The 18840-nt window shown below is 31.5% G+C and overlaps 1 protein-coding gene across 1 annotated transcript; it reads right to left on the bottom strand.

Moving 5' to 3' along the window:
* Positions 1-1010: 1010 nt before the first annotated feature.
* LOC131655649 (transcription factor SPEECHLESS-like) lies at positions 1011-4327 on the bottom strand. Its single transcript, XM_058925486.1, has 3 exons — positions 3803-4327; positions 2989-3528; positions 1011-1448 (listed from the first exon to the last, which is right to left on the bottom strand). Exons 1-3 carry the CDS (start codon positions 4196-4198, stop codon positions 1383-1385), a joined length of 1002 nt encoding a protein of 333 aa, XP_058781469.1. The 5' UTR covers positions 4199-4327; the 3' UTR covers positions 1011-1382.
* Positions 4328-18840: the final 14513 nt, after the last annotated feature.

Genomic DNA, 18840 nt, shown 5'->3' with positions numbered 1-18840 from the left:
ACATATGCATTCATTTAAATTGATTTAGAAGATGATAATCAGAAAATTAAGTTATATTTAAAAACCAACTTATATCAATCAATATTTTTTGAATTGTATGCATCTTGTAATTCATCTTTTAAGTTGTTTAAAAAATAAGTTAATTTTTCAGATTAGTATCTTCTAAACCAATTTGAGTGGTTGTATATGTTTATTGATGGGTAAGAAGAAACAAGCAATCCACATATTTTATAATACTCATATACATTCCACCATGGTTGGAATATATAACTGTGGTGAAATGTTAATTTTATTCGCGCTTTAATTAAATTGTTGTTGCTGGGTTTCGAACCCACGACCTGTATATGTCAAAACAGTTATTTAAGATAACCATTGTGATAGGAAGTGTGTTATCTAGTTTATCACTACGGTCAGACGTCCGTAGTGGAAAACAACATACTTACAACTACACCCTGTTTTACTATGGTTTGTTAACCGTGATGATATCCCTTTTCTAACTATGGTGCAAGAGTCTTTACGTGCTTGTTTGGCTTTTTCTAACGGATGTTGTACTTGTGATATACAAGTGTCAAACCCCAACCCATGTTAAACATCACGATTTACTTACTCTTAGAGTTGTTTGTACTTTATAGGTTACTCGAATCATTTTCCCTCTTATTTTTTATTGGTTCCCGTTTAGATATTAGAATCCAACCTCTCATTTTATTTGAAATAGTGTTTCATGTGGTTCTTTATCTTATTTTTAATTAGTTAATATAGTATGATTTTAAACTAAAAGGATGACAAAAAAAAATTGTACTTTTGCAAGGAGAGAACAATAGCATTGTTTTTCATGCTCTCTATTTGCTCTTGCATTTAAGAAAGCTTCAATGAGTTTAATTTAAAAGACTTTTTAGAAACTAGGATGACCAAAAAAACTCTTGTATTTTCGCTAGCAGAAAACAACATCATGTTTTTCATGCTCCCTACTTGCTCTTGCATTTAAGAAAATCATAGTTTCCAAGCTTCAATGAGTTTAATTTATTATCATGAAATATTATTTGTACATCAATCTTTGTAGAATCCCAAACGGAACAGACACCAAAATTTGATGTAACAACTGAGTTTAAAATGACAAACAGAAAAAAAAGATAAAACAAAAGCTTGAAGATGTTGAATTACAAGACAGTCCCTGTATACTAGTACTAGCTAGCTAGCTTATACTCATGATGACTAACTTGCTATACTGTAGTTAAGGAAAAAACAAAAGAAAAATGATGATGAGATGCTTGTAAAATAAATGAGTTTTTCACGTACTCTGTTACTTGTACATACAACGTTACATTAAGCAATAACAAAGAGAGTGATGTTTGGTAAGGAGTGTCCACTAGACATATGCATTTTTAGCAGAATGTTTGCTGGATTTGTTGAGCCAATTCTTCTGCACTCAGCTGGCATTCAATTCCAATCTATTCACCAAAATATTTGTTAGTATAGTCAATCATAAGCTTCTTTAATCAGATAATAATCAATAATGTAGACATGTCTTTTCACTAAATGAGGACAAGTTTTCTGAATGCATGCATCTTTGTTTGTCGGAAAGGTGCAGTTAGTACTTTCACACTGCATCAAATTTTTAACCATTGTCTTTTTAATTTACATATTTAATACTCATAGTAAAGATGCATAATAACGGACAAACATACATACCCGTCCTGTTTAGATTGGTAATGTAAAAGTCTAAAAAAAATGATTGGGGTGGAGTAGACATTGTTTATGTTCGAGTCTAAAAGCAAAAATTTGTCTCGCAAAAATTGATGGCGAGACAAAACATAAACGAAGACACTTCACATTTTAAGTTTAAAACTAAAAGTTTAAAACTAAAAAAAATTATGTTGGTGTACGCGCTTGCAGAAGCCCACAAAAAAAGGCGTAGCAGAGCGGATACAAGAATGCGGGTCTAAATCTTTGGTCTGTTTCAATAAAAAGTGTAAATCAAACTGACATGCTTGACAGATCTGATCTCTTTTACCACCCATATGTAAAAGTATAAGAAATGAATAAACCATAAACCATTGAAGTAAGATTTATAGATAAGCAATGCAACTATGGCAGACCAACTAATGTATGCGTACAACCTAGTCTACACATACTCATACCATATACCCTAATTTTTTTAGAATAGAAAACACTTATGTTTTATTAAAAAAAAACTATTTAATTAAAAATGTTAGACACATGTCATAAAAAAAATATTTTTAAAGCTATCAAATTTAACTTATTTAAATAAATAAGAATAATTTTATTATTATTATTATTATTATATTATATTTCTATTTTAAATTAAAATATTAAAAAAACTTTATTATTTTAAAGAACTTGTGAAAATAAACTAAAAAAGTTTAATAAACAATACTATAGATAATTTTCATAAATTCGGAAAAAACAAATAATTTCACACACAACTTATCATACTATATAAATTCCAACAAATCAATACAAATAATATTTTATCTTACTTTTCTTTTGATTTGCTAATTTTTTTAAACATCAATTACATTTATTCAAATGAAATAAAATTTGAATAGATTAATAAGCCAACGACTTAAAAATAAATCTTTTAACAGAAGGCAGATTTAGACTTTAGTATACCATCTTGGGAAAGCCTAGTTTTGCCTAGCTTAATGATCCTTATTTGTTCACAAAGATGTATGCTCTTATTTATGAGATTTTCCCACCACTTCACCTTATGTGCTGTCACACTTTAAAATTTTAATTATTAAATGACCTTTTAAATATTTTTCTTCAATTATTTGTTCCGTTACATATACTGTATTTGTTTTTATGCATGTCAGACATTAAATACTAAAAATGACTTTTATACTATTCATGTGATAATAAAGCTCTAGAAATAATTTAACTTTATTTTCCACCAAAAAATACTAAATTAAAGTGTAAAAAGAAAAGGAAAAAATTGACAAGACTATACATGCATTTGAATAAACGTACCTTAATAGTGAATGAGTTCAACATAGTATCATCAGAAGTACTATTAATGTTAACATGAAGTATTTCAAGTGCAAGATTTTCCAGCGCAGATATAATCTTCAAAGCTTGTCCTGGAATTCTTTGAGAAACAGTTTTCAACAAAACATGAGGACCTGAAAACTTCACCTCCACGTCAGCAACATGAGACTTAGAATTAGCCACAAGTTCATTGATATTATCATTCACAGATGAAGCAGATGAAGAAGTAGTAGGAGATGGATCAAGAGGTGACAGTAAGATATTGTTGTAGCTTTGTTGCATTCTTGGCTTGTAAGGGCTACTTGGTTGTGGTGTTCTTGGACTAATAGGTAGGTTTAGTCTTGGACTCAACGGTGGTTTTCGGGGACTTAACGGCAAAGGTCGTGGACTCGATGAAAGTATTCTCGGACTTAGTACTTCGGTGTATACCTTACGTTGTTTTTTTGCTTCGAGTGCTTGGAGGAGTTGTTGCAACTCGTTGATGTAATCCACTACGCCTCCAATTATTGATGCTTGATCTCCCTAATTAAAGAAATGAGATATTAATGAATCGTACTTTATGTTTTGCGTTAATAGTGTTTTAGTACTATTGTTGTTTGAGTTTTAAATGTGTTTTAATCGACAGACATTCTCAATCTTGTCAAAAAAACATAGGCAAAAATGTTATTAAGACAAAAATAAAAGACCTTTTAAAAAACAAAAAAGACCAGTACGTTATGAAAAAGTTCGTCTTGCATACTCTCAAAGACGACTCTGGTCATGACAAAATATAAATGATGTTGTGGTGAGTGCTTACCCTTTTGACATAAAAGCAAGGCATGAGTGATCTTAAAACAGACAAATGTTCATTCATTTGCTTTCTTCGGTTCCGTTCGACGGTAATGTGAGAAACCCTTTGTTGTCCATCACTGTTAATGATCTGTTCTTGTAGCAAAGATGGTGTAAGTTTCTGTCTCTTGTTTTTGTGTTCAGTTTCAACTTCAGTTTCAGAATCTTGCTGTGAAGAAACTGATTTCTGAGACAGTAATCTAGAAGTGGAAGTTGAATCATTCTCTTTTGGAGTAATAACAGTTTCAGGTTGGTTGTTGTTGTTAATGAGAGGAAAATCAGTGAAATTTTCTAGACTCTCCAAAATGGCAAAAAGATCATCGTCTGTTCTGTCTTCAAATATATCATATAAACTCTCATCCATTGGAAAAGACTGAGAAATGATAGAGAGTAATTATAAGAGAGGAAGGAATCACTGAATGCAATATGCAGAAGTAGCAGAGCAGAGAGACAGAATACAGAAAAGTAATGAGAGAGAGAAAGAGAGAGAAGAGATAGATAGAATGGAGAAAGAGAAGGGTTTTTGCAAGTTTTATATAGTGATAGTAGTGCTAAAGGAGTAATAAAAATATATATATTACAAGTACTAGATATATATAAACTTAAATTGAGGTAGTTAGTTATTTTGTCTGATAATGATTTATTACAAGGACAGCAAGTGGAGGGTACTATGCATGAGTTAAAAATGCTGTTTGTAATTAGGAAGATGAGAGAGGGGAGAGCATTGAAATTGTGATTCATAAATACCTCTGATGTTGTTGATTAATATGTCACTGAAATGTTTGTGTTTTTTTTTTGTTTGGGAGTGAGTGAACGGTAAAATATTTAAACTTGATTTGATGTACCTCGGATACTTCTAGCACTCAAATAATGCAACACCATTTTGTAATAGTACTATCAACTGACTCCCCTACACCAGTCTTTAAAGAAGATTGTTTATTGAAGCAATCACTACTAAATCTATTATAATATATCATAGGTTACCAATGGATTTGATATTCAAAGATATTTGAATGAGATTGTAATAGGGCGACAAATTTCACCCGACTGATTCAAACCGACCAATTTATTATAATTTTTGTGCAAATAGTTTGGATTGGATCGGGTATCGGATTGATTCAGTTGTTAAATTTAGATAGTATAAGATTGATTCGGTCGAGTTCGAATGATTATTTTGGATTGTCAAAAACCGAACTTGACCAAACTCAACTAATATTTAATTTTTTATATATTTTTATTATTATATATTGATCCATTTTGAAAATGGAGTTCAATAATATTGTTATGATATTATCATTTTTATAATGTAATAATGACATTGTTTATTCACAAGAATACAAGAAAATGAAATACAAAATTTTGATTGTTACTTATTTTATGGTTTAAAGTATGATAATGGTCAAATTAATGTCAAATGATATTGATAAATATTAAACCTATTAAATCCATCCGATTTATCCGATAAACCAATTTAACCAAAATTTTATCGGTCAAAATTGAGCCTTTAAAATAAAACTACGGTTTACATCAGATTTAAGTTTTGAATCCGATATCGACTCAAACCGAACGATTGTCCAACCCTAGATTGTAAGAATCAGGGTCCTGAATTCAAATACAATTCTTTATAGAGATGCTTAATGTCTATGTTCAATTACATTATTGTTTTAAGTTCTTATAAACTCCATGTAAGTTAACCAAAGTTGAAGTTTGACAAATCAAATAGATGTCATATTTTTTATGGTTTAACCATTTTTTAACTCATAGATTAGAAGTGTCAAATTTTAGGTTTTGCATTGTAGGATAGTCTGTCTTACACTTCTTTAAAGATGGCCGTGTTCAATTAGGTGCATTAGGGAAGTGATGACATGGGGACAAAATCTAAAAAGAAACCTTGGTAGCTAGGTCACCTTTTAATTTATAAGAAAAATGGAGGAAATGGCTGCATAAATGTGGGAAACCGTTATTGCTACATGGCCAAATATGGAGAATGTTGTGCACCAAATCTTACTATACAATTACCCGCCTAGAGACGGCACTCATGAGATAAATAGCGGACTTGTCCTTGCATATCATGGCCGGTTGTTTTCTGCGTGATTTGTAAATGAAGATTCTGCAGAAAAGTTTTTTTTTTTATTTTTTATATATAACTATTACTATCATATAAAAAGTTGAGAACTGTACCCATAACCAATCACTCTTGTCATTTATTTTTACATATTTAATTATTTAAATAAATTAAATTTTTGAGGTTTTCAATATATTTTATTCTATAAATCATTCTATCCAACTCCTTGTAGGGGTCAAGTTGATGTGCATAAGGTATATTCTTATGCACGGTGCATTATGAGTAATAATATCATAATTCATGAATAATATATATATTATTGTACACATCTATTAATTATGAGTAATTATTAATTGTGAGTAATCAGTACACTATTCTGAGTAATATTTACACCATTTTGAATATATTGAATTTTAACTATTTTGAGTAATATATTCATTGTTATGAGTAATATTTATACTATTTTGAGTAATCTGTAATACTTTGAGTAATATAAATAATATTTAAGTATTTATGCACCGTGCATAAGGATATACTTTATGCACATCAACACATCCCAAAATTAAATGTTTTTTTTAATAGGCAATTTATTAAAGAAATCGCACTAGGGGTGCAACCCTTACAACCAAAAAACTCTAATAAGAGTTGTAACTATTAAGTGGTAGCTTGTACCAATCATAGAAAATAAATCTAGACTTAGAGTCACTATTACATAACCATCTTCAAAAATAGAGCATAATTTTATAAATAATCACTTCATAGCTAAAGTAAGCGTTTTCAAAAATAATGTTGTTTCTAGTGTTCCAAATACTCCAAATAAGAGCCAACCAAATGAGATTGATTTTTGCTCTATTCTTTATATTTTTTACCTTCTCTTGAATGCTTCCGAAATTCTTGAAATCTTCCAAATAAAACTCCAATTCATTGCCCAACCAAAGATAAATTCTATCCCAAACCACTTTCAAAACAAGACAATGGAAGAAGAGGTGTTCCAAAGTTTCCGGATGATTTTAACAAAATACACAATCTAGGGAGGGAAAATTAGACATATCTCTATGAGCCAAAAGATCTTTTAAGGGAAGTCTATTTATAAAGAATCTCCAAGAGAAGATTTTTATCTTTTTTAGAATATTTACCTTCCGTACAACATCCAACAATTTGATTATAGAAGTTGTCCAAGCCAAATCCTTAGTGTTAGACACCGCCTTAGAAACACTAGAAACCGAAAAACAACCATTAAAAGTCAGATTCCAATGGAAGTCATCAACATCGGTGTTATCCGGCTCGATTCCGTTTAACACCGATACTATCCAACATTTTATAATGAATAGAGATGTTGTCTCAAATTTTCATTTTGTTTAAAGCGATTATGTGAAATTTGATCACTTAGATGTTGACTTTTTAATTCTTTTATTAAAAAAAATAATTACAAAAGTTGGACGTTTTACGAGCTACTACATAATACATTAATGAAAACATAAATAAATTTAAAAGAAAAATTATGAAAAAAATTATAAGTTGGATTAAATGTGTTAAAAATAATAAATACAATGTGTCTTCGTAGACAAAACTAATTTTATTCGGTTAGTCTCATAAGTGGCGGGCTTTCTGCCTTCCGGTGGGTGTATGAAGAGCTCTAAATTTGACTATTTTTTTTATCTAATGGTATTATCGTTTCTAAAGAGTTTGTTATCGAACATAAGTCAAAATTCAACCGAAAATTCTCAAGTATGATTTTCTTTTGCTTCAAGTGATTATATTTAAAAGTAGGGTGGCATACCGGCCTGCCTATCCCGTTTAGGTCCGCTTTATAAAAGTTTGAAAAAAATAAAACGGGACGGGGCGAACATAGTTAAGGGGACAGACTTAAAATCTTGTCCCGTCTTTTAAGAATTAAGATTATAATCCTTGAAATACTATTTCCGAAAATATTATTATTGAAAATTTTATTTCCGTCTATGTGTTCGGTGAGTAATCTATTTTTCTAAGAATATTTATAAAATATATTTAATTTGTATTTTAAAATAAAAAATAAATGAATTAAAATTATTGAAAGTGAGAAGTTATAGTTGTTATTATTATTCTCATAAGAATATAAAATTTCTACCCTATAACATGAAAATAAAAACAAAACTTATGTGTAAAATGAGTTCTTGAAAATAAAAAATTCCTAGATATAATTTTTTTAAACTTGAAATAAATATTAAAATAAAAAATATTTTAACTTATAATTTTGAAAATAAATTTACTATCCTTGAAACAAACGTCCCTAAGTTTTATCTTATTGGCAATATTTTTGGTGACAATTTTAATAATCACAATTCAAAGGGGTGCGAGTCTATAATTATATTAGAAAATTTCTTTAGCCACCTCCCTATGGGGGGTCACCCCCAGCGAAAATTCCAAAATATCCCTGCTTCGGAAGTTCATTTCCGAAAGCGTCTTTTTTTGAAAAAATTGACTTATTTCGGAAGTTCATTTTCGAAAACATTATTTCGGAAGTTCACTTCCGAAATACTGCGATTTCTGCAGATTTATCAAAACACTCCCCTCCCCCAATCATTTACCCTAAATCAAAACAAAAAGTGGCAAAGGCGAAAATTTGTGCAAACAGAATTCCAAAGCTGCATCAAGGCTCCAATCACACTGCTAAACAACATTCAAAAGCCCTCAATCCTAACACTTTGTAAGTTTTGAAATTTTTAGATCTATTATTCAAATGCATGTTATTTAGGGTTTTAATTGCATAAATGATATATGGTTAGGTTGTTAGTAGTATTTAGGTTGTTTCGAAGCATTTCGATTTGGTTTGAAGTTTGGTTTAGGGGTCTGCCATGGAAGTTGCAGAAAACTCCATCGCAGAGGTGTTTCGGAAGTTCATTTCCGAAAACACCTCCATCCCAGTTTTCGGAAATGAACTTCCGAAATGTATCAGAAGTTTAAATTTTTTTGTTTTTTATTTTGTCTCGCATATTAATCGATTTCAATTGTTTACAGGAACATGTCAGACAATCAACCAGCACGCAGGACTGCGTCTTCTAGAGAGGGTAGGGAGTGTCCGTTTTAATTTGCAAGTACTTTATTTTTAACGCCTTTGTTTATTGTGCCTGTTTCTTTGAAGTTTGTGTCCCTTTCTTCTTTTATAAAAGGAGGTCTCATGGACCTTTCTTTCTTCATTTTTACGCAGGAATGGGTGGCGCTAAGGGAAGAAAGGGTTCTTCAAAGAAGGAGGTGAAGGAGGTGAAGGAGGTGAAGGAGGTGAAGGAGAAGAAGAAGGTTTTGACTGGTTCTGCTTCTCGTCCCCTGGGGGTCCATGGCTCGGACGTGCAGACTCAGTCTTCAGGCGTGATCAACGCTGATGGTTCTGATACTGAGTGGGATGAGGATTGGTATAATTATCTTCATTCGGAGGAGTTCGCTCGTCGGGAAGAATAACGTGTTTTTATTTTGTTTGATGTGTATTTTGTAACGCTCGTCGGGCAGAATAACGTGTTTTTGTTTTGTTTGACGTGTTTTGTTTTGTTTTGTTCTGATTTCGGATTGTATCGCACAGTGTTTTTGTATTGGATTTATCATCTTAGTTTTTGGATTGTTCTGATTTCAATATGTAGATTCTTGGATTTCATCGCCGCGAACACTATCCATCTTCTGGATTATAAACATAGAACTTTGACTTTCCCAGCGCACCCCTTTGTTTGATTTTTTTGTAATGACGTCCCATGATCAGGTAAGAAATGTGGACACATGTGCCTACGTAAGCCTTCTAAGACGGTTACCTTCTAAGAAATGTGGTAACACTTTCCTACTTAAAAGCCTACGTAACAAAAATTGGGAAGCTCCACAGCCACGCCCTATTTAAAAGAATAAAAAACCTTTTGAAATTTCGAAGTTCTCTTTTCCTTCTCCCCACCACTCTCAGACGGTTAACTTCTAAAACACTTTCCTATTTAAAAGCTTCTCACCCATTTTTCTTTCAAAATATCCCAAATCATTTTCGATCCTAAGTCTTCTTCTTTGCTTTAACGTTTTCTATCTCTTGTTACTGCTTTCATCACAATGTCTCGCCGCGGTGGAGGAAATCATCCCGAAAATCGCCGGAGTCAACCATCTCTTGCACATTCTCAACAATCATCCATCAATGCTGCAGGATCAGGCCGTGGTGGTGGTGGCCGTGGCTCTCGCGGTGGACGTACCTCCAATCCTTCTTCCTCCGGACATCCACCTCCTCCGTCATATGCTCCGGCCCCGGTTACCTCTCCTCCGTCTGTTGTTGCAGCTCCGGTTGTTCGTCCATCTGTTTCAGCGCCGTTTGTTCCATCTGTCGCAGCGCCGGTTGCTTCCTTGAGTTCGGCTCTGATCTCCATCGAGAGCCTGACTGCCGAAGTTAAACAGAAGGCTACTCTAGAGTCGGCTCCGTCGTCTCAGAAGGAAAATTGGGAAGGAAAATTCAAGTTCGTGCTAATCATTTTCAGTTGCGAGTGGCTGATAAGGATCTACACCACTATGATGTAAGTATAGTTTGCTCATAAGTTTTTTGTTGTTGTTTATTATGTTGGTAAGTTACAATATGGTATGGATTTCTAGAGGATCAGGACTTTCTAACCTGTTGCAGCGTCTCCTCCATCGTCTTCATCCGATTAAATAAAGCGAATCGTTCTTGTTTGTTATTTTTCTTCTGTCCAGACCTTTTTTCGGAAGTGCATTTCCGAATTCCTCCAAGGGGGGTGAGTTCGGAGATGAACTTCCGAAACACCACATTTTCTGAAAATGTAACTTTATTTCGGAGATGCATCTCCGAAATCAATAATTTATATTAAAAAAAACACGTTTTCGGAAGTTCATTTCCGAAAACACCTTTTTTTTAAAAAAAAGTACCTTTTCGGAAATGAACTTCCGAAACAAGGGGTAGTGTTGTAAATTCACCAGGGGTGAGCAAGAAGGTTAGGAGGTGGGTGAAGAAATTCTCTTATATTAATAGAATTGGTAGGTTTGTTAATCTTGGAAACTAAACAAATGATCTACAGAAATATTCTGGATGCCCTCCTTCGTGTCCATAATGTAACTAGTATGATCTTGGATGCAGTCAATTTTATTCTTCCTCTTTCTGTTTGTAGCTTGTTTTCTAAACAATAGTGCTTCCATCCTCTTCCATATCCAATTGAATTTGAATCTTTGACTCCAATAAGTTTCTTCTTGCGAAAGCAGGTTGTGAAGGTCTTTTTCCATCATTTTAACTTTGAAAACACTGGTGTCCTACAGGCAGAGGTCATAAAGGAAGTTTAGTCCTGCTAAATACTATTTATGTTATTTGGTATGTTACATGTCGAGTTTCTTAGATTGGGTCACCTCGAGTGGGATGAGTTCTAGCTCAGACCAAATAAATCCCACCTGGATGGATAACTCATCCAATAGAATAAAGGCAGGCTAAGTCAATGGATTATCCAAGTTGATCTTGTTGGCCCAAGATTAATCCGGAGGCAATATTTAACTCAGATACAATGAATAATGTTCGACATGTGACTCCACATACAAGAGTGTGGTGAATTATGTGTTTTAAAAAAATGGTAGTTTAAAAAACTTTTACAAATATTTTCATAGTTTAAAAACATTTTGAAAATGTTTAATAACTTAATAGCAAAAAAATAAATAAACAGAAAATAAAGAGTTAAAGGTAAGAGAAATAACACCAGGAATTTTAGAGGTACGGTCAAAATGAAGTGACTTAATCATCTCCCTAAGATTTGATTTTGAGAGTATTTAATAATTCTTAAGACATTTTTGTAGATTGAACTCTCGAACTCCTTTATATAAGAAAAAAAGTGAAATTTCACACTAACTTCCAATCAAACTACAAACACCGAAGAGAAGAACTTAGTGTTCCTTCCAAACAATAACTTGAAGCGGTTATTTCTCAAGTTAAACCGATATTTTTCACAGACTTATTTCAAACCAAGGTGAGCTTTTGAATCGGGATGAACACACGAACCGAATCGAAGTTTTGACCAGATTGGCACGAACCACTGAGATTTTAAACCAGATATATCTCAAACCAAATAAAGCTTTTGAACAGAGTTGAGCTTACGAACCGAAACAAGATTTTTATAAAGATAACCACAAACCAAAGTGAGATTTTAAAACGGGCTCATCTTGACCCAAACTAAGCTTTTAACAATACTTAGCTTACGAACTTAAACAACGACTTAGAATCTAAACCCCCAAAACTAAAGCTTTTAAATAATTTATTCAATCCCTTATAAATAATTTATTCCTTATAAATACACAATCCCTTGAAAATATACAATCCCTTATAAATAATTTATTCAACCAAGAGAAAATACTCCTTGGTGAATTTCCAACAATGTCTTTTCCTGAATTACAAAAATGTCTCATTAAGAAAAATAACTTTCTTGAAGTTATAATTAAATTTTAGTGAGAGAAAGTTGAAAAATATTTTGAGAGAGAGAGAGAGGTGCGAGATAAAATAGTCATGATTCTTGATGTGAAATTGTGAAGGGAATGACCTCTATTTGTAGGTTAAAGGTTGACATAAAAAAGGAACAATTTCTTGAGTCAAAATCAAAGTGTCAATCAATTGGCACCATGCTCCAATCAATTATAAGACCTTAAAATAAAGGCTTGAGTTGTTTAAAAAGGAAGTAAATGATATAAAGCCCTTGTCATTCATTAAGATTCTGTTCCAAACATTTAAGGACAGTTTTTGTGTTAATTCAATCGATTGGATATAAGTGTCAATTTATTGAACAATACAAATTTTGTCCAAAATCATTCACATAGATCCTGATTCACCTGACACTTAGGAATAATTATTTGAGAAAAATATGCTTACAAACATATTTTAGTGTATGTTTGTAATTTAGATGTATAACTTTACAAAAAATTCCTTATGCTTTTATAACATATTGTTCACTTAGACGTGCTACAACGAGCTTTCACACTTTGAACCTTCAAGACTTGTCAGGTAACCCAGTATTATAGACACTTGCTTGAATTATTCTTGAAGATGAGGCTTGAGTTTTATTATAGTTTAGTGACGTTATCAGAGAATGTTTGTAGTGATCATCAACTACTACTACAAATAATATATTTCATGACAAAGTTTTCACCTTAGACAAAAATAAACTGAGGTATAACGTCAAGGCACACCATAATTTTTTGAAAAATAAAATTAAAACAACATATTCTCTCGATTTTTAATTTCACCGAGGGAAAAAACAACCGGGGATATGCTTCGAATCCTATCTATTGCAGTTTATGTTTTTTTCTTTATAAGTTTCAACTTAACGATCTATCCCTTTGGTTTTCGTAAAAACTTAGAGATAAAATAATCAGATTTTACTATAAAATCACTCTATAAAAAGATTTTACCCTAATCCTTACTTATATGTATCCGCCCAAACTCGTATGCATTATTCTTTGGGATATTTTTCAAGACAGAAAAATCTTCATTGTTCTTCTATCCTTGAAAAAATATTTTTTTATTACCTTCCAATCTATCTCACATAATGGTGTTGATGTTGTTGTTGTTGTATTCTTCCAAAAACGGCCAGTTAAAGAAGGTTGGAAAAGTTCTCTTTGATAGATTGCAAGTGCATACAGTAATTTTCAGCATTAAGTTAAACAAAGAAGGAATTCAGCTTTGAAAAGATTAGAAGTTGGATGCATTCAAGATATGCAACAAAATCTCAAATTACAACGACGATGACGAATATGTATTTGTTAAAGATTTTGTGTAAACAATTTAAATCTTAAAAAAGGAGATAATTTATCTCAGTTTTCTTCTAATACCGAAGGTTAAACATATTTTTCCTCGGTTTTGAGACCGAAGGAATAATTTTGGCGTTTTTTTTAGGATATTAATCACTGTCCTTAAATAAATTTTTATCGTCAATTTCATGACTATCAACGCTCAATACACTACCATTAGTGATCCGCATGAAACATAAAAAACATTCATTATAATAATAATTCTGAATATCAAAAAGAGCATTATGAATTTCACTGTGAAGTATCATGAAGCGCTTGAAACTCTCTACATCCACCACTTTAAGGTTTTCCATGAAAAGATCTCTACTATGGATTGCAAGAGTATAAAATTATTTGGGTTAATGGTTTGTATTCTTATATATTTATTTGAACAAAAAATTATTTATTTATCTAACATTTTTTTGCTTTATATCAGAAACGAATGCTAGCAAAAGTCATAGAGAATATTTCGCATCCAACATTATCTACCCCATAATTCAATGATTTGAAGATCCAACAATTTATCTTTACTAAAAAATTATATTTTACTTTGATATTCGGTGTAAAAAATGTGATATTCAAGGCAAACAATCTAGTTTGTAAACAAATTAATTTATTAATATTCAGTGTAAACAATGTAATAAGTTAAAAAAAGAATAATCTATCTTACCCCTTGGTTTTATTGATAAATCGAGAGGTATGATGCGCTAGTTTTGAAAATAATAAAAATGCAAATCTTGGGGACCGAAACCATGTGCACATAACTTTACCCCTTGGTTATTAAAAATCCGAGAAGTAAAGTGGTATTTTTTTTTATGACACCCTTCGTTACCTTGCTGTTGTAGTCGGGGTAAAATGCATTACGCGTCTGAGGTTAAATCTATTTTTCTGTAGTAGTGAACCCCTACTTAGCCTACTTCCATCTTTGAATGCTTGTTATACTTGCATTTAGTTGTCACCATCAAAAGCATGTTCATCATTAAGAATATGAGAGCTTCCTTGATTACTTAACCTGCAAAATATGGTTCGACATTTCCCCCTTTTTGATAATGACAACACATCTCTTAGGGAGGTGGTAAAAAATAAATAAAATATATATGGAATGATTAAACTCCCTCATAATTAAGTAAAGAGTATACTTTACTCCCTCTGAGGGTATACTAGGCAAGTAAAGATTCATTGCGAAGATTTAAATATACAAACATAACCACAATGGCATTTAGGAAGGGAAAAGCGTCACACTTTTATTAATTCAAACGTGCCGAATTAAGCTTCCTTAACTAGTTGGTTGCTACAACGAGTTGTCTTTTATCCCATTCTCTTCATAAAGCTTCCTTAATTCACAAGAGTTGAACTCTCATTCTTTGCTAGTCCTTAAGCAACAAATTAAACTTCCAATTTCTTTTTCAATCATTACCTTGATTTCTCAAAGTAGTCTAATATACTATAATTTTGATCAGGTAATACACCCTGGTTTTCCTACTAAAATCGTCTATGAAATTCAATATATACCTTTTTTTATTGCTAGATGAGATAGTTATAGGGCGACATATGTCATAGTGAAAAAGCTCCAATTTTACTTTTGATCTCCAGTCACTCTTATTTAGAATTGTATCACTTTATTGCTTGACTACCATGCAGTCTGCATATACTTGTTTTGACTATTCAATTCTAGAAAATTCTTTCATCATATGCTTATCGTCTAGCATTTTCAATCTGTTGAGGCTCAAGTGACCATATTTACAATGTCATAGGTATGTTGTATCTTCACATCCAGTCTTCAAACAAGACATCATTTCAACTTTAATAGTTATGGAAAAAATCTTGTTTGAGGCCATATGTGATGACATAAGTAATCCTCTCTCTTGATGAAATACCTTACATACATCCTATTTAAATACAATTGTGTGCTTCTTCTACTAGAGTTGGCCTATGCTCAACAAATTATTTTTCTGTTCAAGAATGTAGTAAACATTAATGAAAACTTGATCAATACCATTGATATGCAATGTGACATTTCCTTTGCCCATGACTTGTATATGTGAGTTATCCCCCCAATATCACAGTTTCTCTTAATTCTTAGTCAAGATCTGAAAACCATGCTTTAATGCCACATGTGTGATTGCTACATTCAGATTTCAAGAACCAAGTTTGGTTCTTGGAGCAGTTCTTGGCAGAGCTTCCATATGCCTAACACATCTTCCTCAACCTAGTACTCAACATAGTTGACATATTCTTAGAAATTAGGATACTCATTTTAAAAGTGTCCTAACATGTGGCATTTGAAATAATATACGACAATATTTTTTAGTCTTGTTCCTTAACCTTGAGCATTTTGCAAGACACCACGACTTCTCCTTCTTCCTGCCATTTTAGATCCATTAGAGACAATCAAAACCTAGTCTTCCTTCTTGATAAGTTTCGCCTTTTGAGTATAAACTAAGATAACCTTGTAGTTCATAAATGGAGAGCTCTTCAACATTGTGGTATTCTTCATTATCACAAACACCATAGTTAAGTTTTGAGGACATGGACCTATGTATCTTCTCTGCAATCGTGTGTTCTTTCACTTTATCACCATGAATATTCATCTTGCTGACTATTGACAATGTTCTTGAAAAGTAATCATCAAGTGATTCGTATTCTTTCATATGAAAAAGCTCAAAATCTCTTTACAGAGCTTGCAACTGTGCATTTTTAACCTTTGTAAACTCATGATACTTCTTAGCTATTGAATCCCAAATAGCTTTGGGTGAACTTTCGTTAAGAATTGTTTCAATGATTTTCCTCTCAATTGATTGAAACAAATAAAGTTTCGCCTTAAAATCTTTCAATTTACTTTCTTCAACCAGTTTCTTCTGTTCTTGTGTTGGTGTAGTCGAAAGAACAAGAACACCTTACTTCGCAGTGGTCCAATACTCCTTTGATTGTAGAAGATTTTCCATAAGCTTAACCCAATGATCATAATAGCCAACAAATTTTGGAATCAATGTTTTAAAAACTGAACCGGAGAAAGAACCGTTAAAACATGCGGGTCATGGTTCAATCGGTTCAACCGTGACTGAACTGTGTATTAAATTTAAACTAAAAAATTAATAAATATATTGTATTATTAAATATCCTAATAAAATTAATTTATATCATAATTTGTAAAATAAAATTCTCAAATAAATACGATACTAATAAACAAGCTTACAAAATAAGAAGAATGCAATGTAAGACCTAATAACAAATCATAAAATTAGTTAAGGATCAATATGTATATATTTGTCCTAATTGTTTAACTCAAAGCCATAAGTTATTCATCAGTATAATTTTTTACATCTCTTTACATACCAACATCGGTTATCCTGTGTCCACATACATTACATTATTTCTTCTCTTTCTATTACATTTACAATTGTCTTGTGTCCTTCAATTTTATTCTTTGTTTTCCATCTATACAATTTTAAATGTTTGCTATAATTATTTTTTTAGATTTAAACAAAGAAATAAAATGAAGTAAAACATAATAAATTATCTTTGATTTTTTGAACCGTTTGGTTCATCAAAACCGGTCCCGATTTTACTGTTATTTTGCGCTTGAAGCAATTTTATCCTAATTTTATAGACCTAACCATTTATTGGTCTAAACCGAGCCGGATTAGACAACAGTTCAAAGTTGAACCGGTTCAACCGGCCGAGTCAATTCGGATTTTAAAACATTGCTTGGAATAGAAGGTCATTCGTGATTGGTAACAATCACCTTCAAGAACCCTCAAGAATTCACTACACGCCCAATACCGGAACACCCATGTTTATCACCCAAATTGTGCAATCAAAGATGATCAATAAGGAATTTTAATCTTATTGAATGCACATCTAATTTGATACCACTTGTGAGGTCATGTTATGCATTCTAACTTTTTATTTTATTTCAAAGCTAAAAACATTTAAACAGTTAAACATGACTTACACACCAAAAAAATTCCAAACTAAAAATCAGTTATGACAATCTTAACAAATTTTCAACTATTCGAATAAAATTAACAAACTTTCTATAACTAACAATAGTTAGTATTAACTTTTATTTTCCTTATATTTTCCTTGTATTGCTTTAGTTTATATTTGAGTAAATTTATTGTTCCTCTCTATGTTTCATAATAGGTGTCCTCTTTAAAATTTTGACTCTTCTTAAAAAAGTGATTAATTCTGTTGATTTCAATGATAAATGAGTCTCATTTACTAAAATAACTTTATTAATAATAATAGGTAGTAGAATACTTAAATGAATTAAAATATAATAAATAAGGATAAGTTAGTAGAAAGAAATAATAAATATCACATTCGTATTTTAAATGGACAAGTAATTTGAGGGAAAAAAAGAGGATATCTATTGTGAGACGGAGAGAGTATTTTTTTTTAGTTTATCAATTAAACTTAGAGTCTTGCTAACCAGTGTCTTCGGGGCACTCTTTAAACATACTCCTTCCGTCTCATAATAAGTGTCTCATTTGCACTTTTTCTATGTCTCAAAATAAATGTCTCTTTAGAATATCAATGCAACATTTATTATTTTTTTCCACTACTATACCCCTATATAATAACTTTCACGTTTTTCAACTACACTACTACCTATAATAAATAAGGGTACTTTAGTAAATGATACTAATTTTTTCATTAAAACCAACACATCTAATCATTTTCTTAAGAACTGCGCAAACCTCAAATAAGACACTTATTATGAGACGGGGGAGTACTAAATAAAGAAAAATATTCTTTATAAAAGTCATTATTTTAATTTCAAATGCATTTTCAATCCATTAAATACACGTATTGTTAAAAAAAAATCACTTTAATCCTTTAAAGAATGCCCTGAGAACACTTGTTAGTATTTCCCTTAAATTTAATAGGTCAAAAGATCAGGCCAATAGTAGAAATTTAATAAGGGTGTTTGTAAAATAAATAACAATTATCAATAACATTTTTCGGTTTTAAAATTTAATATTAATTTTGAAATTTTCTTTTCTTTTTCATTTGATGACAGCTCCTACCATAAATTATCCGTTATTTATGAAGATTGAAGACTAGTAATTTTAATTTTTTGACAGTATTGAAGACAAATAATAAAAGACATACTTATTTATTCTTCGACGGGGTTGTTAATGTAATGATTGATGTCCCACAAAAAGTGATTT

The sequence above is a fragment of the Vicia villosa genome, linkage group LG3, assembly GCF_029867415.1.
Source record: "Vicia villosa cultivar HV-30 ecotype Madison, WI linkage group LG3, Vvil1.0, whole genome shotgun sequence".
NCBI classification, from domain to species: Eukaryota; Viridiplantae; Streptophyta; class Magnoliopsida; order Fabales; family Fabaceae; genus Vicia; species Vicia villosa.
Note: the sequence above shows the minus strand (reverse complement) of the source record. Positions and strands in the feature narration are given on the sequence as shown.

Bases quoted from the DNA above. Each gene is read 5' to 3' on its own strand.
- LOC131655649 (XM_058925486.1), bottom strand. From the start codon at position 4,198: ATGGATGAGAGTTTATATGATATATTTGAAGACAGAACAGACGATGAT. The intron at 3,529-3,802 runs GTAAGCACTCAC...TTCTTTAATTAG, and splicing joins CTTGCTTTTATGTCAAAAGG to GGAGATCAAGCATCAATAAT. The intron at 1,449-2,988 runs GTACGTTTATTC...TTTGGTGAATAG, and splicing joins TGAACTCATTCACTATTAAG to ATTGGAATTGAATGCCAGCT.